General features: G+C 49.2%; 1 protein-coding gene across 4 annotated transcripts; it reads left to right on the top strand.

Annotated features, from left to right (window-relative positions):
- The first annotated feature begins 505 nt into the window (after positions 1–505).
- gpatch8 (G patch domain containing 8) lies at positions 506–27,940 on the top strand. Of its 4 annotated transcripts, XM_076265139.1 has the most exons (10): positions 542–578; positions 4,804–4,881; positions 7,690–7,724; positions 13,363–13,435; positions 17,406–17,447; positions 20,281–20,348; positions 20,523–20,609; positions 21,336–21,479; positions 21,671–21,801; positions 22,250–27,940. In XM_076265139.1, exons 6-10 carry the CDS (start codon positions 20,322–20,324, stop codon positions 26,403–26,405), a joined length of 4,545 nt encoding a protein of 1,514 aa, XP_076121254.1. In that variant the 5' UTR covers positions 542–578; positions 4,804–4,881; positions 7,690–7,724; positions 13,363–13,435; positions 17,406–17,447; positions 20,281–20,321; the 3' UTR covers positions 26,406–27,940. The 4 variants fall into 4 exon arrangements, with proteins under 4 accessions (XP_076121252.1, XP_076121254.1, XP_076121255.1 ...); XM_076265137.1 differs by lacking the exons at positions 7,690–7,724; positions 17,406–17,447 and having other exon boundaries at positions 506–578; XM_076265140.1 differs by lacking the exons at positions 542–578; positions 7,690–7,724 and having other exon boundaries at positions 4,814–4,881; positions 13,363–17,447.

The following is a 27,940-nucleotide window of genomic DNA, read 5'->3' as shown; positions in this document are numbered from 1 at the left end:
TAGTATCATAATATATATATATATATATATATATATATATATATATATATATATATATATATATAATACATATAATATAATAAAAACAATGAGCCACCAGAGGACTCCCTTACATCAGTAGGCCTAACATTAGTTGGAGACTTTAGGTATGAATTATTCCCATGCAAACCGTTACGGTAGCCTACATATATGGTAACTTTTTAATGACATTACAACGATGCATTTATGGTACCCTCCGCAATTGTTTTTAATTTATTTTTTGACAATCAGGGCAAATTCGCCAAATATAAAACCAAAGATCCTTGCTTTATCAACCGTCTCTGATAAAACTCATGTAGAGTCAAACGTTCGATCATTTGAGATTCTCAATACTAATGTATGGCTGAATAATATGTCAATCACGGCATCCTGTGTGTTACTATTGGCTACTTTCATCATCTGACGTCTTTGGTGGGCGTTTAGAACGAGGAAGGGACAACAACGCTGATGCTGCTCCAGCCTTCAGTAAAGACGAAAGGAGCTGCGGTCAGAAAATGGCTGACAGGTTTTCTAGGTTCAACGAAGAACGTGATTTCCAGGTAAATTGTGCTTGAAATTGAGCTCATGGTCATGGGAAATGTAATGTTTAGCCTTCAGAGTCAGTAATATGCCCGAATATGCCTTGTTGTTCTCAGAATGGATGAAAACAATTCCAGGTTTTATTCTGTATTCTCCTGCGCAGCTAGCTGCATGACATGTTAGCAGACAAACTGGCTAACTACAACGACTGAAGAACAGGTTAGCAGCCCGTTGATAACTAACTATGCTAGCTAGCTAAGGAGGTAGTCTGCTCAAATGGGAGACAGATAAAACAGCTTTTTGTGCATTCACGGACAATTTCATCTCAATTTGGTATACCATGACATAGGGCCCTGTCTTGTTATCTGTTGTATATTTAGTTTCGTGACCTTGGTCGGGAAACCTGCTATGTAGTTTTGTGGGTAGCCAGTTAGCTATTTGCCCATGACCTAGCTAGCTAGATAGTTAGCCAATGTTACCCAAATGGCTAGCTGGCTAACTTAGCTGTCCCAGACTGTGACACATGAAGTCAAATGGTGGTCTTCTCCAAGAAACGTTGGTTGGGACGGGAGATGTGCATGCTTGAGAGTAGACCGACTTCCTCCACCTGCATCAGATGAATGCATAGATGAACTAGTCCTGAAACCTCAAATTACAATATTGAAATTGGTCTTTCTTACTTATAAACAAGCAAATGATTAAGTTAATTATCGTGTTTATTTCTATGCATACATGTACGTGGAAAAACAAAAGCTACAAGTCACCTGTTATTGCAATTCCCTGAATGCAGTAAGGTAATTCAAATGATGGACAGCCTTTAACGGTTTAGGCAACGCTTTGTACTTTTCACATTAGCAGCCTGTAACGTTATTGCGTACTTGGCCTAGGTCACCAAATAGAAGTTGAAAGGAAAATGCTGACTGATTTGGTTTACCAGCCTTACTGGCTACATTATAATGCGACCAGGCATTTCTCAGTTTTCAGCTACATTAGTTGAACTGAATGTATGGCCAATAATAATTGCCATGTTTTCTTGACAGGAAAGTACACTAGATTTGGCACTATTTTATCTAGAACAGACTTGATTGGCTCATTTTGATTGAAAAGTTACATTAATAAGGAGAACTGTCTGAACCTCTGCACAGTTAACCTATGGATTTGAAAACGTTCCTTTGTCCTTACATAGAGTAGTAGTATTATGTGTGTTATTGTGAAGGGTTTCATCACTGGTATCTTGCTTAGATGCACTTGAAATGTTTGGGATTGATTGAATAAGTTACATTCAATTTCATGAGGATTAAATGAGTCTTTGTTTTGCAGAAAGACTGTTTGTTGAACCTCTGCACGGTTAGCCTTTGGATTAAAAACGTGTCTTTGTCTTTACACGGAGTAGTGTTATGAGTGTTATTCTGAAGGGTTTCATCACTGATATCTTGCCTAGATGCACTTGAAATGTTTGGAAGTGAAACCATAGAGTTGAATCATTTTTAGTTTCCCAAGTGGCCGAGGTCCGAAGAGGTCAGAACAGATTGTATTTACTTCACTGCGTGGTATGAGATCATATCCAGGCTGAGCCGCTTTTGTTTTGGGTTGGCAGCCAAAAAAACAAACTCCCGTGACATTTGGCAAGGCTTCGAGCCAGTGCTGAAAGAAAGGTGTGATACAGGGTTTCTTACCCAGTCGAGTTTGCCAGCTATGTTGCAGCATGCTGCTGGAGCTGTATCCCTGTTAGGACACTGTCCTCCAGGTTCTGTTTTTGATCGCCCAACCCAAGTGTTTATATTATGCGTTCCTTAGTGTGTTGCACTTGTAAACTCATTGTCACTGTGCATTTGGGTATAGGCCTAATAAGGGGCTTTGTGGTTGTGGAAGCATAGTGTGTTGCCTGTAACGTCTAACGTGCTCACCCAGGCACATGCCACTGTGACTTGGGTTTGCAGCAGTAGCTTGTCCTCAAAGGCTTTTGTCCCAGTAACACTGTCTGTGCTCTAACGCAGATGAACAACTGTGCCTCCTGCTCACCATGCAACGCTTTAGGACAACTGGCAAATGGTGTCTACAGCTCTGCCTGAGCCAGGGGCGAAACATTCAGAGCTTAGAGAGAAAAACATTTGTGGGCAGAAATGCAGTTAAGGACCTTGGCTACTTCCCAGAAGTGCTTTCCTGAGGATGACCGTTGCAGCCTTTGAAGCAATAGATAACTGCTAATGTATAATAATGTTAGAAGTGTGACTTGTATGTTGTCAATGAGGGTGTGAGTAGAAGATACTGTTTAAGATGGAGGTTTGGAGAGTTTTGTTTTCTCTCCTTTTACCTTCAGTGAATAGAAGATACTTTAAGACTACATTTGAGATTATGATCGTAGTGGACTGTACAAAGTTTAACTATATAATGATAATGATATGATGCTAGTAGTAGCTGGAATTTTCAAAATTTTTACCCAAATCCCTTAACTCCATGAAAATCATTCATCATTTATATTTTATAGTTATGCATTCCAGTATCTCCCAGATTCAAATTCATTCATCCGTTCAGTGGCATTAATTCCCATTCATGACATGCTCTGCCTTGAGTGTGCTCTTTTGTGCCTCTATATTGTATTGCTGTAACCTGAGTTCGCCAGCCTTTATTGATGCCTGTAGAGAGTTACACCTGGGTCACGTGGGTATGGCACAGTCCAGACCTGGCCATGACATGAGCCTATGATGCTAATTGAGACGCCGTCAGATGACCCATTTACATTTGGGTGTTGTTGATTGCTCTTTTCTGTACCATCCTGGACTTATTGCAGGAGGTTTTAGAACGCAGGCTGTGCGGTAGCCGAAGCCCAATAGGAAGTAGGGGATTGACAGCAAGGCCCCTCTCTTGCCGATGCACAGCTGAACTCTCTGTTCAGAGGCTGCCAAAATGTACGATCTGCCCACTGAATAGGCTGAATGCTGGCATCTACTTATATGAATTATCGGGTGCCCGGGTCTGACTAGAGCCAAACTGTATTTCTCTAACTCAGTTTCTGCAGGCCTCATTGGAAGTAAATAAGCTGCAGAGGGGTGGGAAACTTGTGCTTGTTTTTGTTATGCTCTGCCAAGCAGGCACAAGGATTGGCTTTGGTGATGATGGCACAATTTGTCTGAAGCGTGACAAACAATATGGTTTGCTGTAGAGTAGGTGAGGTGACCCATCTAAATATTTGTTGGATCATTTTAAGAAATATTTTGGTGCAACTATTGGTCTGTTGCATGTCAGTGATTTGTCCGTAGGGCTTTGCTCTGCTCTGCATAGCTGTTAGTCGGCTCTTTGTGGGACCGGCAGAACGCCATTCCTCTGGCAGTGTTAATCTCCTGGATCTGGGGGCTGTTGGCTGGGCCGAGGGCTTTTTACCTGAAACTGAGGTCAGGTTGAGGTAGGACTGCAGAGTCCTCTTGGCTGCTTGTGGGATTTGTGCTGAGAACTTTGCCAGGTTTGTGTGTGTGTGTGTGTGTGTGTGTGTGTACGCTCGCAAGATGTGAGCCAGAACTTGTATATCAGTGTCGGCCCAGCTGTTCCCAACGTACGTGTTTTTCTTCTTTTGATTCCAAAGAGATGCATGTGTGCCTCAAAAGCAGTGTCACACAGTTGTCTCAGCTAGCCTGGTGACAAAGCCATAGCTCTGCCAATGGCCCCCTCGGCTCTGAGCACTGTGACCTGGAGGGGCTCTGGTGGAGTGTGGGTATTTTCAGACATAAACATCTGAAGTGTGTTAAAGGGCGAACATGGCCTCCAGAACATCTCTTGGGTTCCTTCCTCAGTGTCTGGGGTGGGAGCTGGTGGGATCAAGGCATCTGCTCCCTCTGTACAAGTTCTTAAAGGTTACTGAAGGTCATGAGGATTCAGTTTCAGAATGTGGGCCACCATTTTGGCGGTAGCATTTCTTTCTCCACCCTTGAAGAAATACTTGAGAATGAGAGCACTAGATGCGGGTATCATAGTGGACCACAATGTATGTAGGCCAACACGGGACAGCCGAGACTAATGAATACAAAACAGCTGTATCCCCTCCACTTACACACTCACTCACTCACACACACACTCACACACACAAACACACACACACACACACTCACTCACTCACTCACTCACTCACACACACACTCACACACACAGTCACACACACAGTCACACACACACTTTTCTATGTGGGTATATTGGTGGATAATATGATCTGTTCTGATGTCTCTCTGTGTGTGTCCATTTGTGTGTTTACAGGGGGGAAATCACTTTGACCACTATGAGGAGGGCCAGCTGGAGTTGGAGCAGGCCTCTCTGGACAAGCCCATAGAATCGGTAAGGCCACACCTGTAGTGCCGTGTGATTGGACTAGACTTACTGCAGACCATCTATGAGAGTGAATGATTGAGCATTAGATAGAGGAATACGTCCCTGCCCCACCCCAGCCCATCTCTCCCCTATATTATATGTGATGGTATAAAAACATGCCTCCTCCCCACCACCACTCCCTAAGATCTAGATCTTAATCACCTCCCAACAGTATCCCAACAGTATCATTAGACCCCCCCCCCCCCACGGCCACTTTTTTTGCATTGCCTCCCTTCCTTATTGCCATGTTTTGCGAGTCCCCCCCCCCCCCCCCCCCCATGCACTTACCTAAGATGTAGAAGAGACCATATCTGACCACTGCTTTTTTGTTTTTGTTTTTAAATGTTCTTAGCTCTGCCTGTGAGTGTGTGTGTGTGAGTGAGTATGAGTGTTTGTCTTCATAGACAGTAAGAAATTTAGTCATTAGACTTTTGATCCGTTTGCTGTTAAAAGTGGACCATTTAAACTTCCAAAAGTTGGAAACGGCACAGAATCTGTGGAGTGGATCACACACTGTTGTAACCCTCGCACCTTTTGCACAGTCTTATCGGCGCCTGTCAGGTCAGAAGCACGTTAACCTCCCCCACGAGTGGAACATCACTTTCACCCAGCTGTGGCAGCTTGCGGACTCTGCTCACGTGTGTCCGTCTCCAGCTGAGCACCGCCGCATGGGTCTCGCTCTGCTCTCCAGAGCACTGACCCTGAAGGGCACCAGACCGCCCGATGCAGCTCAGCTGTGCATAGCTCCAGGAGCGCCAGTGCTCTGTGTACATCCATAATTACATATATTATGATATTCCTTTGCTTTTCTTGTGTTAAACTGACGGTAGATGTCAGTGAAACGTGCATTGTAATTTGCTACATGGACAAGACCCTAAAGCTCGTGACGAGTGCTAGAAGTACTAGTTAGTAAGAAAGGGTTTGTTCCCTGTTTATATGGAATTAGACATGGACGATACCTTGACATAATTAACCGCAAGATCAGATGCAACCTTGAATAAATGGAACTAGTCTGCTTGAACCTACCCACACATTGAGACACATGAGTCATGTTCAAATGCACACTGTTATTTGCATGTTGTGTGGAACATGTGATGAAGCAACTGATGAGTCTTCAACACTGAGTCTTCTACTACTGGCGTAGGTGTTCTCCACATACAGCTTGGGGTCCCTCCACACACAGTTACAATCAGCCCATTGTGACTCCTTTGTGTTGGATACATCAGCAGCTGCAGCACACAGCTGCACGGATTTCAGTAGAGTAGCCCACCAGAGCCCTAGCTCCTGTTGCTATGACCACCAGCTCATCGGTGGAGGTCAGATGTTCCCTCTAACCGCAAATACATGCATGCCATTCCCTCTGACTATGAGCCCTTTCCTCTGGTCACTTAACAACCTCCAACTACAAGCCTGGATATTATGTTGACCAACCTTTGGTTGGTGCTCTGATTTTGGTATTAGTGGGATGCATCTTGTAAATCATTTTCAGTGATTTTGTTCATTGATAGCTACAAACAGTATTTGGAATTGGGTGCAGTAAATTATTGCACTACTGTGCTGATCAATTCTCCTTTCCCCTCACCCTCTCTGACCACTAACTTCGTCTACTAACTCTCTAGATGGTGGCATCAGCTGATCACTTGCGGCAGGTAGTGGTCTTTTAGTGATCTCAGGCTTTAACGTGTGGCTTCCCCTTAAATGCTGTGTTTAGCGTCAGCCCTCTCCTGGCGCCCACCTCTCAGTGGGCATTTGTGGGGTCCAGGTCTCCACTCTGCACCTGCCGAGGCCGCACTAGCCCCAAGGTGCAGTAGGGCTGTCGGCTGCTCTTGGGCTCTCGATTGGCGCAGAGAAAAAGCCATTATTCTCTCTCGCTGTGCACACGAGAGCCTGCCAAGGGCCCTTCATCCACCAGAATCCCCAACAAACACTCCACTGAAGTGGGCTGCAGAGGACCTGAGCCTGGCTCCAGCCATGGGTGCCCACACACGCGCGCACTGAGAGGGAAAAGGGCACACATTACTGGTGTACCTTTTGTTTTTCCTCAGAGGGTTAGTTAGTGAAACTGAGGCTGATAATGTATATATTTTTATGGAGCATACAACAAGGAAAAGACAAAACTAACTTGAGACCTTGAGAACAAGCCATCACCATGCCATGGCCCGTCTCCTGTTGTGGTGAACCGCATGCGGGCTAGGTTAATTATAGCCCGATGTCCATTGGCATCCTGTCACTGGGTGGATAAATAAAACTAGGACAAGGCTCATTACCAGATTTAGCCATGTGGGGAACACACACTCCTTAGAACCGTTACACTAAGAAACACACACACACACACACACACACACAATATTCAAATAAAGGTAATAGTTCATGGTCTCTCCTCTCTGCAATCCTCTCATGTCCCTGCACACACGCGCGCGCGATCACACGCACACGCACACGCATGGCAACACGGCCCACACAGACATTTGCCCTGCAGTGGACCAGCCTCTGTTGTCAAGTGTGCTGGTTGGACTCCTCTCTCAGTGTGTCATCCACTCTACAGACATGGAGGCGGGGCTAGAGAAAGGCTGAGATAGAGGATGGGAAAACGATTGGATGCAGTGTACATTATTGTGTGTTTATGTGCGTGTTGGTGTTAGAGAAAGTGTTATACTCTAAAAGTATGTGTGTCTGTGTCTGTCTGTAAGTGTGTGTGTGTGTGTTGGGATAGTATGTGCCAGATATTTTCCGTATTGTACACAACTTGGGGTGTTCGACATTTCTCTCCTGCAGCGAATTGGCCCAAATTAGCTAAGCAGCTCTGACCGGTTTGTATCTGCACGCTCTGCTTTCCTTCTACTGTCTTTAGGGGCTCCTCGTAACGCTTCTCTCTCTCTCTCTCTCTCTCTCTCTCTGTCTCTCTCTATCTCTGTCACCCTCTACCTCTGCCCCCCCCTTCTGTTTTCTGTCCTCTATCTATTTGTCTTTGTCTTATATTCTCTCTCCCCCCTCTATATCTCTCTCTCTCTCTCTCTCTCTCTCTCTCTCTCTCTCTCTCCAACACAGTGATTCGGTGTACAGTACCCTCTGTCATTATGTGCTGGCATGGTGCTTGTGCAACTGGGACTGCATTTTTCGCTGACAAGGCACGTAGATAATATCGCAGGCAGCTTCTCTCTGTCTCTCCCTTTCTCTCTTTATCTCCCTCCCCCCATCTCTCTCTTTTTTTCTCTCACTGAGGCTTATCCTTTGCTCCCTCCCTCCCCCACAACAACGGCAACAAATGCCTCTCCTAGCCTTAGCGGCTGCCCTCCACACAACCCAAACAAAACAAAAATCCAGCTGGACGCGATGGAAGCTTGCCAGCACCCTCCTGCAGAGAACCTCAGAGGCCCAAGTTAGGTGACGGTGCCCTTCCTGCTGACCCCTGGAGGTCGCGTTAAAAGACGTGAGTCACGAATCCTCTCTGCAGTGCTATGAATCATCGGAAGCAGAGCGAGACAGGGAGGCCAGAGAGATGGACAGGATGCTGCAGCAGCAGCAGCAGCAGCAGCAGCAGCAGCAGGAGCCTGACGCTGGGCACAGCACTCTGTGTTCATATAAAGCCTTTATTAGTGCACTAATGGGGTGGCGTTCATGCAGGCTCAGCATTGTCCAAAACGGAGCTTGTGAATAGCCCTGCAAGATTAGAAATAGTGCCTATAGCTGCATGGATAGAGAAGCAAGATTAGAGATAGTGCCTATAGCTGCATGGAAAGAAAAAAATGTGTTGTGTTAGTGCTATACTGAAAGGCTGAGTTCATCGCCTACGTAGATGCAGCAACTTTCCTCTTAAGCAAAAAAGCTGCTCCACAGAGGTTCATTCATTCAGCTGATGGTTATCAGAACACTCAAGGCTGGCCAGCAGTTGAGAGGCCAGAGGCCCTAGTTCATCACCCGAGGAATTCCGTAGTGTGTCCACTCCCAATTCTGACCCATGAGGAGGTGCGTACAGCCGGTGGGGAGGGAGAGCAAGGAAAGGTGCCCCAGCCAATGGCTGACTGAAGTCTTTCTCATGCTCCTGCACTATTGTCTATGGAGGGGGGTGGAAGGCCTGAGTCCTGCACACAGAGGACCCTCCACACAGCTGTCCATTTTTGATTCTTCACACACGCACACACACTGCATGCATTGATATATGCATGCAGTTGTCCAAGGATGATTTGACCCCCGGCTTCAAAGGCTTATCAGTAGTGTATTTTCAGTGCCCACACTCACACTGATGTGTGTGTGATTGAGATGGCTCCCGGTGACAGCTGTGTGGGAGTGTGTGTGAGAGAGAGCGAGTGTGTGTGTGTGTGTGTCTTATGGGCATTGTGTGTGTGTCTGGTGCTCTCGCCTCTGCTCCCCTCCTTCTGCCTCTCATTGTGTGTGACTGGTAGGCAGCTAGAGGTCTGTGGCTCTTCATTTGGGACCTAGTGTTTTATTTCTCTTTCTTTGGTTCTGACCTACTCCCTTTCTGTTACTTTCTACACAAGTTCTGTACTCTTCTCCTCCTCCTCCTCCTCCTCCTCCTCCTCTCCCCTCTATCTGGTTCTCTAACATTGGTTATTTGCTTTGCATGCCTTAACTAGGTAGCACTCAGTTCCTCTCTCACACCCCATAACCACGCCTCGCCACAAAGAGATGAGAGATGTGCACAGGGCAGCTCTCTCTCCATCACACACACACACACACACACACACACACACACACACACACAGACACACAGGCAGCAGAAAGAGAGCGTTGTGAAGTGATAAGGGGCTGGGAGCTGATTGGTGCTCTTTGATCAGCAGCAGTAAGTGACGTTGATCATAATCTGCCCCAATCCAGCACCCACACTAGTCTAGCGTAGCCACCTGCACTCATCCCAGTACCCATACAGCACCTATCCACTGCCCATTACCACACACACACACACACACACACACACACACACACACACACACCTCAGACTGCCCTGGACTATAAGTCTCTGTAGACCTCTCCTCCTTGTGGTTTAACATAAATAAGAAAAAATCCTTTTAATCCCCCCTTCATACACAAGCACAAACACCAACTCTACACCCCCCCCCCCCCCCCCCATCTCTTTAGTTGGGGTAGAATTATACACACACACCTCTCTCTCTCTCCCCCCCATCTCACTCTCCCCTGGGAGTTAAGAGTCCCCAACACCTTTTTTTCATGTGTTTATTTTTTATATATTTATGTTTAACCCAAGTTATTTAATGATTAGTAGTCTAGTGAAAGTCACCACGTGAATATGTTGCCATGCTTCTCACACCCATAGCCTGTAGATGTGATGTAACACTCTTGAATGCTGTGAGCTGTGGTAGTGTGTAAGATTGCGAGAGTAACGTAGCAAAAAAAAAAGAGTTGGTGCCGATGTGCACTAGCAGTGGTGACCATTTCTGGGTCCTTTTTTCTTGTGTTGTGTGACGTCTGACTGTTCTTTTGACAGGCCAGGTTTTATAAAGCCAGGTTCGTATGGACATGTTTATCCCTCCACCTGCACTGCTGTTGGACTCCTCAGCAATGTCGCTTTTTTCCATCTGTCTTTCTCTTCTCCCTCTCTCACTTGTTTTTTTTGTTTTTATCTTCCTCTAAGTGCACCTGTCTTTTCCATCCCTTCACTCATGTGCATGCCACCTGTCCGTCACCTCCACAGACCCGCTTCCCCCTCCTCCAGAACGGTCCATCTCTGCCCAGAACACCTGGAATCTCGATCAGCAAGTCCGCCTCAAATCCCTAGGCATGCTGTTGTGATTGGCTGCCCTAAATTCCAATTGCCCCTCCCCCTCAAGTATTCCCCCCCCCCCCCCCTCTCCCTCCGTGCTGCCGGGGGAAACACGTGCGTGCTGAGAGCAGAGGACGCTGCAACCTCGGCCGGCTAGCAGTGCTGCAGAGGAAAGGAAAGGAGAGGAGAGGCTGGGCTCGTTTGTGTCCACTGCTGCAGAGCTGCTGCAGTGCAGGCTGGCTGGCTAGGCGGGGTTTAATCAGTGCAACATTCACTGTTTAAGGAGACCTCAGATGGATTGTCGATGACACTAGCTTGTGTATCTGTTCAGAACAAAAGGAATGATGGGATGTGTAGTTGTGAGTTTGTTTTGTTTGTTTGTTTGTTTGTTTGTTTGTTTGTTTATTTATTTATTTGCGCTGGCACAAAGCCACAAATGATGGCATTGCTGCACTGTGCTGTATTTTTGGGACTGCGCAGATTCAGAGGTGCACTGATGCAGCAGAGAAGGTGCAGTCATCAGTTCTGTTCTGCGCCCCAGAGCTAGAGCAGGACACATGCGCACGCACTCACGGACATTCACTGAAGAAGCAAGCAAGGAAACAAGCACTTCCCCCTCGGGGGTTCAGAGGAGAAATAAGGATACTTTATATGGAAACCATCTGGAAGAAACATCCCCATAAGAGAGTCTCTCTCTCTCTCTCTCTCTCTCTCTCTCTCTCTCTCTCTCTCTCTCTCTCTCTCTCTCTCTCTCTCTCTCTCTACCTCCCTCTCTCTCTCTCTCTCTCTCTCTACCTCCCTCTCTCTCTCTCTCTCTCTCTCTACCTCCCTCTCTCTCTCTCTCTCTCTCTACCTCCCTCTCTCTCTCTCTCTCTCTCTACCTCTACCTCTACCTCTATTTCTGTCTCTCCAACTCTGCTTGTCTTCCTCCTGTATTAAGTAGACCCACTTTTCTTATAGTGTAATTAGCTTAGCATAATGCACCAGTCGGTACAGCACTAGCCTGCAGCAGTCTGAATCACATGTTTTCGACACAGTCTAAAATGGGGATGGCCTTGAAGAGAAGGTGGCAACTCACTGTTGGACCCTTAAAAAACATTATCTTCGGCCATTTGAGGGCATGCATTGCATGCACAATCACCAGGTGAGTCAACAAAAGGGCGGAGATGGCGCCATGAGGGTGTGGCGTGGTCATATGCGGGTGACCAAACCACCTTCAGGCACTAACATCACTTGCTGTCACCCCTGTCTCCTGAGCCATTCAATCAGTGCCTTGCCTGCGTTGCCTCTCCACCCTTCCTCGTTCAGTTCATAGCACTCAACGAGTTCCTGTTTTTGTCTGGTTAGATGACCCTTGACCCATGTGCATCACGGCTGTGTGCTCATCTCTCTGTTGGTCATCCAGCGAGCTGAATGGCTCTCACCGCTTTCCTGTGCTCATGGGTCGACTAACACCAAACCGCCCTCGTCCCCTCAAACCCCCTTTGTTGATGATTAACACCAGATGCATGCTGGGTAGTTTTGAGTTTTGAGTCTTCTCCTCCCTCTCTTTTATTTTTGTTGACTTCCTTCACCTCTCCGTGTGGACCTGCGTTGGTTTTGCTGTTTTTTTTGTTGTGGTTAGCTGTAAATGAGCTTGGAGTCCTGAGAGCCTTTTTTCTGTTGTGCTGAATGATGATGATGATGATTATGATGATGATGATGATGATGATGATGATTATGATGATGATGAGGATGATTGATGGGAAAGCTTTTTATTTTTTTGTTTCTCGCTTTTCATCTCTCTTTTTGTTCCATGTCTCTGTCTGCGCCGACTTGTTACCGGACATCTGAGTGTCAAACATGCTTCCCCTTTCTCCACCTCTCTTCTTTAACACACACACAGGGCCTTGGTGTGGTAGCCCAAGGCCTTTCTCACCCCCCTCCCCACACACCCACCCTTCTCTTTCTCTCACTCTGCCCCCCCCCCCGTCACATTGATTTGTCTCTCGTTTGTTGTCTGTCTGGCTAATGCACCTGTGTTGTTGTTCCTTCTCTGATTCTGTGTGTGTGTGTGTGTGTGTGTTTCCGTCTGTGTGGTGCTGTATATATGTATGCGCCCTGCCATACGTATATAAGCTCCTCTGTCGAGGAGGCAGCAGAGGGCTCCAGTCTTAGACGCACCCCGACGACTCTCTCTCTCTCCCTCCCTTTCTCTCCCTCTCTCTCCCCCACTAATAGAAGCGAGGCTAGGATGGATGCATTAAAGACAGAGATTGAACTGATAGAAAGACAGATAGAGGTGTAGTCACCTAGACAGACTAGTCGCCTCTCTTCCTGTTGTCCAACCTTTCTTCCTCTACCTCCTCCTCCTCCTCTAATTCCTCCTCCAGCTTTGTGCCTCCACGTCTCTGTGTGTGTGTCTCTCTCTCTCTTACACCTGCTCCTCTTCCTCTGATGAAGGGTAACAATCACTCAGGAGTGTAGGTGTGGAGGAGCAGGAGGAGGAGGATGATTATGGTCTTGGTGATGTATAGGATAATGTTAGCTGTGTTGCTTTGTGTGTGTGTATGTATGTGTGTGTGAGAGAGAGAAAGACTGTGTGTGTGTGTGTGTGTGTGTGTGTGTGAGAGAGAGCGATTGTGAGTGTGAACATATCTGTGTGTGCAGGGAAAGCTTCTCTTATTAGTGGAATATTTCTGGTCTCTCTCCCCTGTGTCCTCTGGCAGGATAACATCGGTCACCGGCTCCTGCAGAAACATGGCTGGAAGCTGGGACAAGGCCTGGGCAAGACCTTACAGGGTAAGGCCCACTTCTCCCCTCCTCTTTCTCTTCTCTCTCATCTTCTCTCCTTGGTCTTCTCTTCACTGCTTCTGGTTGCTCTCAGAATGTTTATTTATCTTCCTATCTCAACCCCCCCCCCCCCCTCTCTCTGTCTCTGTTTTTGCTCTTTATCTCTCCTCTTGTTATCTTCTTTTAAAGTGCGCTCTAAGAGACAAATGATGCAGAAATGAGGGTCATGCATTTGATTTGAAAGCCAGTGGATGTCCTTGTGTGTCGATGGATGGGTGGGTGGGTGGGTGAGTAAGGTCTGTACTCTGATGATGGGTGGGAGAGTAGGGCAGGGGTGGAGGGAGGAGAGGGGAAGAGAGAGGGCCTCAAATAAAACAGCGCGTTATCTGTGACGGTATCCTGAACCACGACGCACTTGGCTTGGAGCAAATTAAAGCAAAAACTAGAGCAGGGAAATTGACACACACACAAAAAAACTCCTTTTCTGGGAAGAAAGTGACACATTTAAAGGGGTATTTTGATTTAAACTCAAGTCAAGGTTATTTACATACACCCACACACACACACATGCACACACACACACACGCACACACTGTTGTTCATAGCCAACAAAACATCTCTGTAGAAGGCAACCCCTCCCGCCAGTGCTCGGTTGATTTGTATGAGGGCAGAGCCGTACACATTCCATCACACACACAAACAGATACACAGAGCTCTCCAGGGAAACACTCGGCTTATTGTGCACAGGGTGACAAACCACTGCATTCACATTTAGTGGGATTGGTGCCTGAGAAGCCATTTGGGGAGGGGGTGTCTTGTCAAGTTAAGGAAAATATAGCAGTCACATAGACTACAGCATGCTTGGCAATTTTGTTAAATAATGTCACATGATCTACTCACTTAAAAAAACTAATATGGAAATATCAGACACACACACTTTGGTGGAAACTCTAAAGAGTTGCATCATTCTGTGTAGAAACGTAAGGCCTGAACAACAGCTTACACCATTTTGTCCCCACCCAGATTCTCAAACCCACCCTCCCAACAGCAAGAACAGCACCAGTGTGTGTGTGTGTGTGTGTGTGTGTGTTTCGGTGTGCGGTTGCGTGGCGGTCCGCAGTGATGTGATGTCTTGGGAGCTGATGTCATTTTTGGCCGGCGGAGCGGTATTGAGGAATTGATTGTGGGGTTGCGGGGTCAGTTGATTTAGTGTTGTTCTAGCCGGACTCCCACACTGATACAGACGCGCGGAGCAGAGCGCAGTGGAGCCTCTGTTTTTCCAACCGTGTTTGCTCAGCAAGCTGCATCTGCACCACATTAGAGCAGTAACGCGCGCTAATGGAAAACACTTAAGCACCTTTCTCTCTCTCTCTCTCTCTCTCTCTCGCTCTCTCGCTCTCTCGCTCTCTCTCTCTTGCTCTTGCTGTCTTTCTCGCACTCATCCACTTTTTTTCTCTTCCAACCACACCACTTTCACTCTTACCTCAAAGAGGTCTAGGTAGGGGACTAATTTGTGGTATGGTGTGTGTGTGTGTGTGTGTGTGTGTGTGTGTGTGGGGGGGGAGGTGGGGCGGGGCAGGGAGAGACCGAGGCAGCGAGCAAAACAGGGAGGGAGGGCATTATTGAAGAACAGCTCAGGCAGGACGAGTGGAAAATCTGATTGCCTCTCCCTCTGCTTAAGTCTTTCTGGCGTCATTTCTTCAGCTCTGCACAGCTGTGTGTGTGTGTGTGTGTGTGAGTGAGTGTGTGTGTGTGTGTGAGTGAGTGAGAGAGAGAGACCGTGTGTATGTGTAACTAAGAGGAAACACATGATGACAATGACTTAATGGATCACCTTGGGACTGTAATTTTGCCTTTATCCTAACCTGAAATTCTTCCCTCCATGTTGTCCAGGAGACAGGCTGAGTTTGCATGTTAATAGACGTACTGCTGTGTTTTCGCCCCCCGAGTTTGACTTTCTGTTGAATTGACTCTGTTTTCATTCTTCTGTTTGTTTCTGTTGTGTTTTTTTTATCATTTGTTTTTTTTAGGTAAGGTTTGTAGGACCACCCCTATGTGGTGTGTGTATGTGGTGTGTGTGTGTGTGTGTGCGTGCGTGCGTGCGTGTGTGCGTGCGTGTATGTGTGAACGGGAATAGGCTAACCCTCCTTTATAATGTAGCCTAACGTCTTCTCTTAGCTCTTTTCCTCTGTAAGCTTGATATCACTAAACCAATCTGCTGAATAATGCCAGCAATCTGATTTGACGTGCCAAACTAAATGAGAGCAGTTAGAGAAGCGGCAATGACTGATTGATTGATGATGAGGAATTTCTCTTGATTGGGAAGATGACGCATCATCATAGAACTCTTAGTGAATTTTTCCCCTTGATTAGTGGCTGCAATGGGGAAGGGGGATATGTGTATTTATTTTTTCCCGATTGGCTGTGAACTTGAGCGAGAGCTTTTCTGATTGGCTATGGTTATGACTCCGCCTCCTGTGAATGACTTGCAGAATGAGCCTGTGTCTCCGCCCACTCCTTTCCCCTCGCCTTCGTTTTTTTATTATCTGTCTTGTACCCTGCTCCTGTCTGTGACGTGACCTGTATCAGTGTGTTTGTGTCGTGGTTGTGGTGTGTGTGTGGGTGTGTGGGTGTGCGTGCGTATGTGTGTGTGTGTGTGTGTGTTGGTCACTGCTGAGGGTGTGGGGCCAAAGTGCTTCGCCTTGCAGGAGAACCTCACAGCAGCCGGTGCCTAGTCCCCCCCACTCACACCTGACATGAGCAGGACCGCTGAAGCCCCACTCTCCCTGTCTCCTCTCGCCCCCCACAGCCCCCACCCCCCTCACAAGGAGGTTTAAGCAGCACACAGGTGGAGGAGAGCATCAAGCAGGAGCATCACCGAGCCATAGGGGTGCATTTCTATGGGTGGACAACAGTGGTCTATATTCGAGCAGAACACGCCAAAGCACACCATTTCAAACTGAATTAAAAGAAAGCTGCACAGATTCACCAGCAAAACAGTAATCGGCATTTGTGTGCAAGACGGACTACACTAGAATGCATTACTTCAGTGTTCTAATGTAGACTACATGCGACATTAGTGCATCCAGGAATCAGGTCGCTACAGACATGATGACACTGCTGAGTACATCTAATTAATATACTGGTATACTCTACAACAGTGCAGAGTATACCACACTAGATTTACTATACTACACTATACTACAGTGGTGTACTCTATATAACAGTCTAGTGTATACCATACTTGATTCAACCAAATCCCACACCATCCAAGATGACTCCTATACAGAGCATCTATACCTGTGCAGGCCACATTCGACTACACTAGTGCAGACCACTGTACTTGAACACAGAGACCACTGTGGCCCATGGTCCTGTTAGGCAGGTAATTGGTCAATGCCTCCCCACAGTGCCTCTTAAAACTCGCGTCTCAGCCGAGCGCACCCCTCACCTCAGGACCTCCCTTGAAGGAGGACCGTGCTCTGAGTGTCTCCCCTCCTGAGAATGTGTCCCCAGCAGGTAGCATGGTAAGCCGAGAGGTGACTGTGGCGGTGGGTGGATAGTGGGCTAACAGGCACATCGTGTTCTCTTCCCGAAGGAGAATACGGCCTATCTAGAGGGCGGAACAGGTGAGGAGAAGGGTGACTGTGCTCTGATCCGTAGACAAAATTTGGACCTCAAGCATCCTTGATTTACGTCTCTTGAAATTGTGCATGTCCAGTCTAAGCCTCGGTTCAGCAGAGGATACTACGTTCAAAAGACACAACATTTAGAACAGTGCCAACCTCAGGAAACACTCCCAAGCACAGCCATAGCAGGTGAGTGAGTAGGAGAGGCAAACGGACTGGTGTGGGGGCACTCCTGAAGGCACCCTGCCCCGAAACTTGACCCCCCTCCTATAACCCCTTCACCTTTGACCCCTGATCCCTCTGTATGCCTCAATCTTCCTGCTTAACCAATTGGTGTTTCTTTTTTGCAGCATTATGATCCTGGCCATGTTGTGCTGATGGTAAACTTAGTGGTAAATGTTCTTTTTCCCCCTGATTGATTCTTTTCATTGTTTACTTTTTGTTTATTTTGATTTGATATTTATTTTATTTTGGTTACCCCCCCCCCCCCCCCGCCCATTCCCCCGTCCCCCATTTTTGTTTTCCCTTTTTGGTTTATAATTCCTGTCATCAGAGCACCAGTGTTTTTCAATAGGCTTTCAACTCTCTTCCTCTCCTCTCCTTTCCCCTTCGCTCTCTTTCTCACTCTCTCTCTCTCTCTCTCGTACTGGAGTTAGCCTTCATTCTGCTGCCTGTGTATCTGTGGTCATGTCTCCTCTCCTAGAGCATCCCCATGACGTTTGATTTCAGTTTTTTATGTATGTGTGTGTGTGTATGTTTGTGTGTGTGTGCGTGTGCGTGTGCGTGTGCGTGTGCGCGTGCGCGTGTGTGTGTGTTAGGGGGTGTGTGTGTGTGTGTTAGGGGGCGCGTGTGTGTGTGTGTGTGTGTGTGTGTGTGAGGGGGTTTGGAGGGAGGGATCTCAGATTCACTTCCCTTTTTTGTTTCTGCGCACGCTTTGGTCATCAGAGAGTGTCGTCCCCCCACCTCCCCCCGCCTGCCCTCCCACCAGAGGAGCCTGAGTCTGTGCCCAGGTGCCTCTGTGTGTGTGTGTGTGTGTGTGTGTGTCTGATGTCCCAGGGGCTGTGTCGGGGATGGCTTAGGACCTGATTGATGACGCACAAGTACCCCCACAGCACTGCTCGAGCACCAGAGCACCACAACACATACACAGAAATACACACACACACACACACACGTATGGACTGAAAGCAAAAATGAAATGTGCAAGCATGCTCCAAATGTGCTCTTGTGTTATTTCATACAAGCGACCCACATGACTCACTCATATTCTCCCAATCTGATTGTCTTCACTTTTCCTTTTCTCTCTCTTAATCTACTTGCGTTCTCTCCCACTCGTTTTTCACACTCCTTTCCACACACACATACACACACACACACACACACACACACACACACACACATACACACACACACACACACACACACACACTCTTCCTCCTCTGGTGCCCTGGAGCTCGACAGTTCTGTGGGGATATGAGGGCTGTGATTATTCCATTGGGCTGAGCTACTGATATGAGGTAGATATGGAGATGTGGGGCTAAGATGAAGCTGGCCTTCTGCATATTTCACCATCCATACTCTTTTGTACCTGCCTGTTACTGTGTGTCAGTCAGTGGCCCCTCTCCTCCTTCTTGTGATGTGAGTGTGAGATTCAACATGTGTGCGTGTGTGTGTGTGTTGGGGGGGGGGGCTGGCCATGCGTAGATAGTTGGGTGTGGAATATGTGCTAACACCTGGGTTATACCACAGGTGAAAAAAAAGCAAGTTAAGCTATAAAGGGGTTAAACATAGCCCATCTCTAAAAGCTGTGCTAAGAGACGCGGCTGTAGCGTGAGCCCAAGGGGATAATGGCCCAGGGGATGGTCCTGCCAGCGAGACAAAAAAAGGAAAGGGAAAAACTGAAACCAAACTAAAGGATTGAACTGAGTCGTGATTGGCTGTATTCATGGCGGCAGTTTCTGCAGCAGCAGCTCAGTATGACTTTATTGTTTTTGTTTTGTTTTCTTCTCTTTGTTTTTGTGCCTCTTACCCCCACAAATACCCTGTGCGTGTGTGTGTGGTCCGTGTGTGTGTGTGTGTGTGTGTGTATGTGTTTTTGTTAGTGTGTGTGTGTCTGGCTTGAATGAGTGTGTGTGTGTGTGTCCTGCTCTTTTAGCACAGGTAAGTAACTCCCACCCCTGCACTTGTCACCATGGCAACCTCTGACCTGTGACGGTCACTGCTGCTGCTGTAGCTCAGTGCTTGTGTCCTCTCACTCTGTATTTTTTTCTTCTCTCTTTCTCTCTCTTTCTTTATTTCTTTCTGTGCTTCATTTGGCTGGTTATGAGTGGATTAAGCAATTATGTGTCAATCTCCAACCGTAGTGTTTTCTTTTGATTGTCTTTTATCTTTTGTTTTGTTTCATTTGATTTATCTATTAAGTTTTCTTTTCTTTTGTTGTTTTGATTATTTTTTCGTTTGTTTGTTTGTTCTCTGAATTAATTTTCCTCTGGCCCAGTCCTTTTCACAGCTTGCATAGTGTTGTCATGGTAACAAGAGTGAGTGAAGAGAGTGTAGGTAAGCAGACAAACTGATGGGAGATGGGAGGCAGGTCTGCTGAAGTGGTGATATGTCACTCAACGGTCATCCGTTAGCCGTGTGAGAGTGGCAGGAGAGGGATATGAACAGCAAGCGAGTGGGAGGAAGAGAAATGGATACAGGCACAATTCTGCCAGTTTTATGTTCACTGTAGACTGACCTGCCTTCCAAATACTCCCATTCAAATCACCAGTTACTCTATAAATGGATATATTAAATAAAATAAAAAATATTTGGAACACACACATTATATTAAATGAAAAAAAAGAATTGGAACACACACAAATCTAGTCCTCAGTGGAATATATCTCTCACGGCAGTGTTGAAAATCTGGCACCTCAGAGCATCAAAATTTTAGTCCATAACGAGTTCCCATCTGGCCTACATACTCCACAGGAGCCAGGCTGCGTGGTAGGACCCTGGCGGAAGCAAGCCGTTAGAATGGCTGGGCGTTTGGTTCACTGTAGCTTTCTGGTCTCTTGCACTTGAAGGCAGTCTTTCTAACCCAGCACCCTGTGCCCTGCGCAGGCTGTCACCCCCACCCCTCCCCCCTATGCGCTGCGCCCCTGTGCGCTCCTGCTCCTGCCAAAAATACTAACGCTCGTCTCTCTCTGTGCCCCCCCCCTCCTCCCAACAATACACAAACAGGCCGGACGGACCCTGTGCCCATCACCCTCAAATATGATGTCATGGGGATGGGACGCATGGAGATGGAGGTGAGTGCACTGCTTATTAATGTGTTTGTTTGGGTTTGGTTTGGTTAATGTCATCACTGTTTATTGCAGTGCTTTGTGTACATAATACAGTAATAATACAGTATGCACATCTTTGTATTGTTTATGCTGTGTGTGTGTGTGTGTGTGTCTGTCTGTCTGTCTGTCTGTCTGTAGTTGGAGACTGCGGAGGATGCCACAGAGAAGCGTAGAGTGCTGGAAATCGAGAAAGAGGACACAGAGGAGCTGCGGCAGAAGTACAAGGTCAGTTTCGTCCAGCCATGACTCAGCGCTTTCATCCCCCCCCCCCCTTCTCTTCCTGCTTTATGGACTAACAACATGTTTTGAAACTGCAGTACAGCAGCTGAGCAGGCTGATTTGCATCTCTGATAGGTGTGGCGGTTTTTTCTATTTGAATATGGCTCTCTGGTAAACACAATGTTTTCAAAGTCCTTGACTAGAGTAAGTTCTTGACTAGAGGATATGATTAGTTAATGATGCATTTTCATTATTGGGATGACTGAGTGTTAGCTTGGGTGAACCCAGACAAATCTGGGAGCGAAGTTGCTTGGCAGATCCTATTCACAGCCATTTCCAAAATCACAGAAAACCCAGGAACCAATCACAACTGCTTATTAGGCATGGGGTGGGCTTTATATGATGATAAACAGATGAGCATGGTTAGCAGCGCTGTTGAATACATCCAAAGGCTGCACTGATGGCCTCAATATGGATGTGTTTGGAATTGAGTGAACCACTGCATTTAAAACCTTTGTTTACAAGAAAGATGTGTTCGCTGTAATTCCGTAAAGATTTGGTAAGAGTTAAATGTCTCAATTTAAGTTTAATTTCACTACTGGTTACACCCCTTGGAAATCTGAAGCGATGGAGGGGGTCCCCAGGCCAATTCTCTTTTGAAAATCGCTCTGGTGTCAGCCAGGCTAACTGAGTGCTGCAACACAACATCAATCACTGTGTATGCGTCTCCAGGACTATGCTGAGAAGGAGAAGGCCATTGCCAAAGCTCTGGAGGACCTGAGAGCTAACTTCTACTGTGAGCTATGTGACAAACAGTACACTAAACATCAGGAGTTCGACAACCACATCAATTCCTATGACCACGCACACAAACAGGTGAGAAAGAGGCTTGCAGTAGGCATTGATAGGGTCAAGGGAATTTAATGGAAATATGACTGAATCTCGTATCTCATTTTCTGCCCTGGCTTTTACACCCTTGTCTTCATTTTGTTTTATTCTCCTCTTTACCTCCTTCATCCGTTTGTGTCCTCCATCCTGTTCCCTGCTTCCCATTCCCTCTCTTGCAGAGGCTGAAAGAGCTGAAGCAGAGGGAGTTTGCGCGGAATGTGTCGTCTCGCTCCCGGAAGGGGGGCAAGAAGCAGGAGAAGATGCTGCGGCGGCTGCACGAGCTGGCCGAGCAGAGGAAGCAGCAGGACCGGTGCGTGGTGCTGCCACCTAGTGTCCACTTCGGCACACAAACATCACATGTTGACATACACACACACAAACACAAACACACATACACACACAACTGGTGTTCACACTCATTAACCCACAGCTCTTATGAGCACAATGGCCTTTTATGTGCCAGCCAACCCAAGCTGCTACCCCGTATCTTACATGTACGGTCACAGAATATCAACTACCCAGTGGAACAAGCTTGTTATGGCACAATCCCAGATTAAATGATGCATACTAATGAGACTGAGCTCAGTGGACGAGATTAAATTGATATGTTATGGTACACACGTGTAAATGTGTCTTGAGTTAAATGTAATTATGATTTATCGAGGGTAATTAAAGTATGGTATTTATGGGAGAGGAGATTTGGTAAATGGCAACATTCCTGTCAGTTTAAGAATACTATTTGATCACATTTTCTACAGGACTCCTGGCAGTGGCCCCATGTTCAAGGCCACTACAGTGGCTGTGGACGGTGAGAAGGGGGACGATAGCGAAGCCTCCAATCCAGATGGCGTCCCCATGGTGACGGACAGCCCAAGCGAAAGTTCGACAGTCGAGGAGCGAGGAAACCAGGGCTCCCCACGGCCCGGCCCGCCCATCAGCTTCTCCTTCGGCAAGCGCAGCGGCTCTCCGAGCACCCAGGGGGCGGCGGGGGCGGTGTCGGCGGTGGCGGCGGCGGCGGCGCAGACGCCCAAGGTCAGCGTGTCCTTCTCCTTCGCCAAGAAGGCCCCAGTGAAGCTGGAGACAGTCGCTGCCCTGTTCTCCGACCCGGGGGAGGAGGTGCTAGAGGGGGAGGAGGGCCAGGAGGAGAGCACGGCCAGCGCCGGTGAGAAGCCAGCCGGGGAGACCGAGTTGACAGGGGCAGGAGGTAGCACTGACAGCGCAGCTGCTGGTGATGCTACAGCTACAGCAACGCCAGCAGCAGCAGCAGCAGCAGCCACGGCGACAGGCAGTGAAGACCAGTCGGCAGCCGACGACGGCGCCTCACTTGCCTCCACACTTGACAAACTGAAGATGATGATGAAGAAAGAGGAAGGCTATGCCGGGCAAGAGCCCCAGTACTACCACTACATGCCGCCCGCACACTGTCGGGTCAAGCCTCACTTCCAGTTCCTGTTGTTTATGAAGGCCTCGGACCAGTGCCCTATCCCCGAGGAAGAGGACGCGGCAGAGGAGAATGGGAAGAAAGCAGCCCCAGTGGAGAGTGAGCCAACAGTAACAGTAGAAGAAGCAGCAGCACCACCAGCGTCAGACGTGGAAAAAAAAGACGGAACAGAAGGGAAAGAAGGGACTGGTGACACGCCAGACAAAAGGACCACACAGATAAAGAGCCCACAGCCCACGACCACCAGCTGCAAACCTGAGAGAGAACCAGAGAGCGAGATCACATTGAGCAAGCACACAGAGCCCACTCCTGCCTCCTCCTCACCCAAAGTGAAAACGGAGAAGGGTGAAGAAGGTTCCGTAACACCCACACCGTCTGCCCCTACCCCTCCTGTTGCACCAGCAGGAGACACTCCCAATCCCGAGGGCCCTCGGATACCGACGGGCCCCTTCTTCCCAGTGCTGAGTAAAGACCAGAGCACCACTCTACAGTGGCCCTCGGAGCTGCTGGAGTTCACGCGCGCACAGCCCGCCCTCTCCTACAGCTGCAACCCCCTCTACTTCGACTTCAAGCAGTCCCGCTGCCGCGCCGCCAACAAGAACGCCAAAGCAGTAGGCAGCGGGGAATCCAAACAGGGCACCGCTGGGGCGGGCAAAGCTGGGGCGGGCAAAGCTGGGACTGGCGGTGAAGGTCAGGACTCAAAGCAGGATAATCCAGACAGTGCCCCCTCGACGAGCCAGTCGGACCCGGCGGCGAGGCCGGCAGAACCGGACCAGCCCAGCCTGAAGCCAGAAGGGGGCGATCAGCAGGTGCAGGACCTGGAGGCCGGAGGGTCCAAGAAGAAGAAGAAGAAAAAGAAACACAGGAAGAGCAAGCATTCCAAGCGCAAGAACAAAGAGAAAAGCGGGGCGGCGGCGGAGGGCGAAGGAGAGGCCGGGGCACCGCCAGAGAAGACCAAGAAGAAGAAGAAGAAGCATAAACGAAAGAAGAGTAAAAACAAGAGATCCGGAGAGGAGGAGGATGGGGATGGAGCAAAGGAAATAGAGAAGGAGAAAGACAAGGAGAAGGACAAGGAGAAGGACAAAGACAAGGAGAAGGACAAGGACAAAGATAAGGACAAAGATAAAGACAAGGAGAAGGAGAAAAAGAAAGATAAAGAGGAAAAAGGAGCCACTCCTTCCGAGTCTTTGGCAGGGAGTTCCACGGCCACTGAGGCGGGTAAGAGAAAGCGTCCGCTGAAGGAGGGTACGCAGCGTTCCACTGGAGAGGAGAGCAAAGCCAGCGTCTCGGAGGAGCACAACGGTAACAAGCGCGCAAAGGTGGAACCTCGCGTTCCCCCGACATCTTGCTCGGCCTCTGCCCAGCGAGGGGGCTCGGGGCACGGCCGTCCGCCTAGCAGTGAGAGCGAGGAAGAGGGCGGTGGGGGCTCTCGGTCCAATACCCACCGCCGGCGCTCCCGCTCCCCACATGACCAGAGTCGGCGTCAGCGCAGCGAGGACTCTGCCCGCTCCCGCAGCCGCTCCAGTCGGCACGGTGACCGGCATGGCCGGCGCCACCATCACCACCACCGCAGCCAGTCGTACTCGAGTAGCTCAGAGCGCTCTTCGGCCGGCAGCAGCTACAGTCGCCACAGCCGCCGCTACTCCGACAGCTACAGCGACTACAGCGCCGGTGAGCGGCGTGCTCGCTCCAGCCAGCGCCGTCGTCGTCGCCGTCGCTCCTCCAAGCGCCGCTCCGACTCTGACGGATCAGGCTCCGACTACGAGCGTCGCAGCCGCTCCCGGCGTCATCGATACTCATCGACGTCCTCGTCATCGGCCTCGCGCTCGCGCTCCCGCTCTCGTGGCCGCGGCAGCAGCAGGCGCCACCGGCGACGCAGCAGCTCCCGAAGCTCCAGCAGTCGCAGCCGGAGCCGAAGCAGCAGCGGCGGCAGGCGCTCGTGGCGCCGCAGCTACAGCCGCAGTTCGGCCTCGCGCTCGTCCGTCTCCAGCCGCGGCTCGCCTGCGCACCGGAGCCTCAGCTCAACTCGCCGCTTTAACCGCACCAGTATCTACCGCTCGCAATCGCCGCGAGGCTCCTCCGGACGTGCGGGTGCAGGACGCACCAGTGGCTCGCAGGGCCCACGGACGTCGGGCGGGAGTGAGGGACGGAACTCTCTCACGGCCCGACAGCTGCTGGAGAAGATCCAGTCCCGCAAGGGCTCGGACGAAATGGGCTCGGGCTCAAACAAACCTGGCGGCAAAGTCAAGGACCCTCCGCAGGGCTACTTTGGGCCCAAATTGCCCCCATCTTTAGGTAGCAAAGGCATGCTGCCCTTATTTGGCAAACTGCAGGCAGGTAAGAAGCCATCTCTGCTTCCCCTGACTCGGCCGGAAGACCCAAACAAGGGCGCTGGGAAGAGCTCCGAGGCATCAGGGGAGGTCATCCTGGTGGAGCAAATCAGGGAGTTTCCCCCTCCTCCCCCGCCTCCTGTTCCTCCAGCCCAAAAACAGCAGAAGCAGCAGGAAGAAAATCCCCCACTGGCAACCAACTCCTCTGAGGAGCCCCAGGCCCACCCTGAGCCTCAGCTGTTTGAGCAGGAGTCCGTTCTTCTGATTCCACCCTTCCAGGGTGACCAGGCCCCCGACCCATCGGCCCCAATCATGGAGCGCCTGATGGGACCGCAGCCCACCATGCACCCTTACTCCGGCGGCTACGTGCCGCCCAGCATGGAGGAGGAGGAGCTGGGCATGGAGGCGGAGGAGGACGGCCTGGCGCCGCTGGAGAGCCAGCCGATCACCTTCACGCCCGAGGAGATGGAGAAGTACAGCAAGCTGCAGCAGGCCGCCCAGCAGCACATCCAGCAGCAGCTGCTGGCCAAGCAGGTCAAGACCTTCCCGTCTGCGGCGGCTGCAGCGGCGGCGCATAACCTTGCGGCCGCCGCGAACCTCCAGCAAGCGCCACCGCCTCCCCCCGCGGCGGCGCTGCAGCAAATCCACATCCAGCAGCCGGCCGTATCGGCCGCCTCGGCCACCTCCATCACCACGGTGCAGCACGCCATCTTGCAGCACCACGCGGCGGCCGCCTCCGCTGCCATGGGCCTCCACCCAGCGCACCAGGCGCACCACCAGCTCCAGGCGCACGCCCAGCTGGCGCAGGTGCACCACATCCCGCAGCACCACCATCTGACGCCCATCTCGCTCTCGCCACTCGCCGGACACTCGCTCGGACACTCTCTGGGCCACCAGCTGAGCCATGCTGGACTCATCCCCGCGCACCACACCGCCTTCCTGTCGGGACAGCCCATCCACATCATCCCTGCGTCGGCGCTCCACCACACGCCCCTGGCACTCCACCACATGCCCCACGCCATTTACCCCACGCTGTTCGCCCCGCGGCACACCTCGGCCTCGGCCGCGCTGCAGCTACATCCCCTCCTGCACCCCATCTTCTCCGGCCAGGACCTCCAGCACCCCCCCAACCACGGCTCCTGAGATGGGGGCGCTCCACTGGAGAACAGACTCCAGCAGGGGAGGAGGGGGAGGAGGAGGAGGACGAGAGGCAAAGATCCACTTCATGCCGGCCTCCTCCTGCAGCGTCTGACCTCACCCAGTCAGAGCAGGTGATGGAGGTGGAAAGGGAGGGAGGGTGACTCCTTCAGGACCGGCTCTCCTTCAGGCTGTTTGGACGATGTGGCGCGACTCCCCAGCTGATGTTCCTCCACTGGGGGGTGCTGTCTATGCAGGACAGAAGCAATGGGGCTACTGCGGTCCCCAAGACCTGACCTCACCTTAGGGGGAACTAGGGATGGGCAGAGGTATGTTGGTGGGCAGGATAGGGGCTCTCGATGAGTCCCAAAGGCAAGATGAGATAATGCAGGAATCCACTGGAGTATTTTTCTTATTGTTTACTTCAAATCCTGCTGTTGACATTGGTCTCCAGTTTTTTTTTTTTTTTTTTTTGCACCCCCCACCCCACCCCACCCCACCCCAAGAGAACCTGGTAGGCTAAAGTCATGAGGTGTTGGGGGATGGAGATCACGTTAACAGGTTTGTTTTTTGTGTGGCATATTGATAATATATCTTGTCCTAAAATAAGATTTCTAAGCTTCAAAAATAATATTACTGTTCTTCTGCCTGTCAGTGGCATTTTTTCTCTCTCTCTCTCTCTCTCCCCTCAACCCCCCAACCCCATAAAATCATGGTCATGCGCTGAAGCATGGGGCCAGGCCTCTTCAGCAAATGCATTATGTGGTACTTGAATTTGTCGATTCTAAAATATTAATGTAGAGTATTTAGCTAACAAAAGCCATTGCTTTTCTTTTCTAAGTCTTAAAATGTCGTTCTACAGCTGACTGAACAAATGGTTCACTGTAAGTCCCAAGGTCCTGGCCTAGTACAAAGGACACCCAGGGACACACTGGTTACACTGACTCGAAATGTTATGACGTTCTGAATGTCAGTCACAAGCAGGAAGTGCCAGACCACTTCCCTCTCATGCAAGGAATGAAGTGTGTAGAGGTCACTTTTGGGTTTGTAGGTCATTCTCCCACCAAGATCAGATTCTTTAACTCTTTAACTTGCACTGAAATTTACACATGGAGATGCTGTTTTTCTGCATCATGTAACAATTGTAATGATTGTAGTATACTGCAATAATTTTATTTTCTATTCTGAAGTTTTTTTTATTTTATTTGATGTATCAGATGTATCCTAAGAAAATAGGATTCCCCTTTCTGGTGTAATTTAGCTCATTGTAAATAAGGTTGCCGTAGTTGAAGTCAAATGTAAAGTTGTAGAGGTTTGTAAACCCCTGTACAAGATAAAGATGAACACAAAAAAGAAAAAAAAGAAGAAAAAAAACAAGTAAAAGGCATGGAGGGATGGGAAGCAAAAGGGGGTAAACGGTGTCCACTTTTGTTTCTGGAGGGGGAAGGTGGTTATATGAAATATACTCTGTACAGGGCAGTAATGAAATCTGCTTTTATAATTTCTTAAATGAGTCATCAAAATAAAGAATTTCCAGTTGA

This window comes from Alosa pseudoharengus, unplaced genomic scaffold, assembly GCF_046254945.1.
Source record: "Alosa pseudoharengus isolate Yale_2024_CS ecotype anadromous, Long Island Sound unplaced genomic scaffold, YU_APseudo_1.1 YU_APseudo_1.1_scf_4, whole genome shotgun sequence".
In the NCBI taxonomy this organism is placed as follows: domain Eukaryota; kingdom Metazoa; phylum Chordata; class Actinopteri; order Clupeiformes; family Clupeidae; genus Alosa; species Alosa pseudoharengus.
Note: the sequence above shows the minus strand (reverse complement) of the source record. Positions and strands in the feature narration are given on the sequence as shown.

Coding starts and splice junctions, on each gene's coding strand:
- gpatch8 (XM_076265137.1), top strand. CDS start 534: ATGGCTGACAGGTTTTCTAGGTTCAACGAAGAACGTGATTTCCAG. Junction 20,610..21,335: donor AGCTGCGGCAGAAGTACAAG/GTCAGTTTCGTC, acceptor ATGCGTCTCCAG/GACTATGCTGAGAAGGAGAA. Junction 21,480..21,670: donor ATGACCACGCACACAAACAG/GTGAGAAAGAGG, acceptor CCTCTCTTGCAG/AGGCTGAAAGAGCTGAAGCA.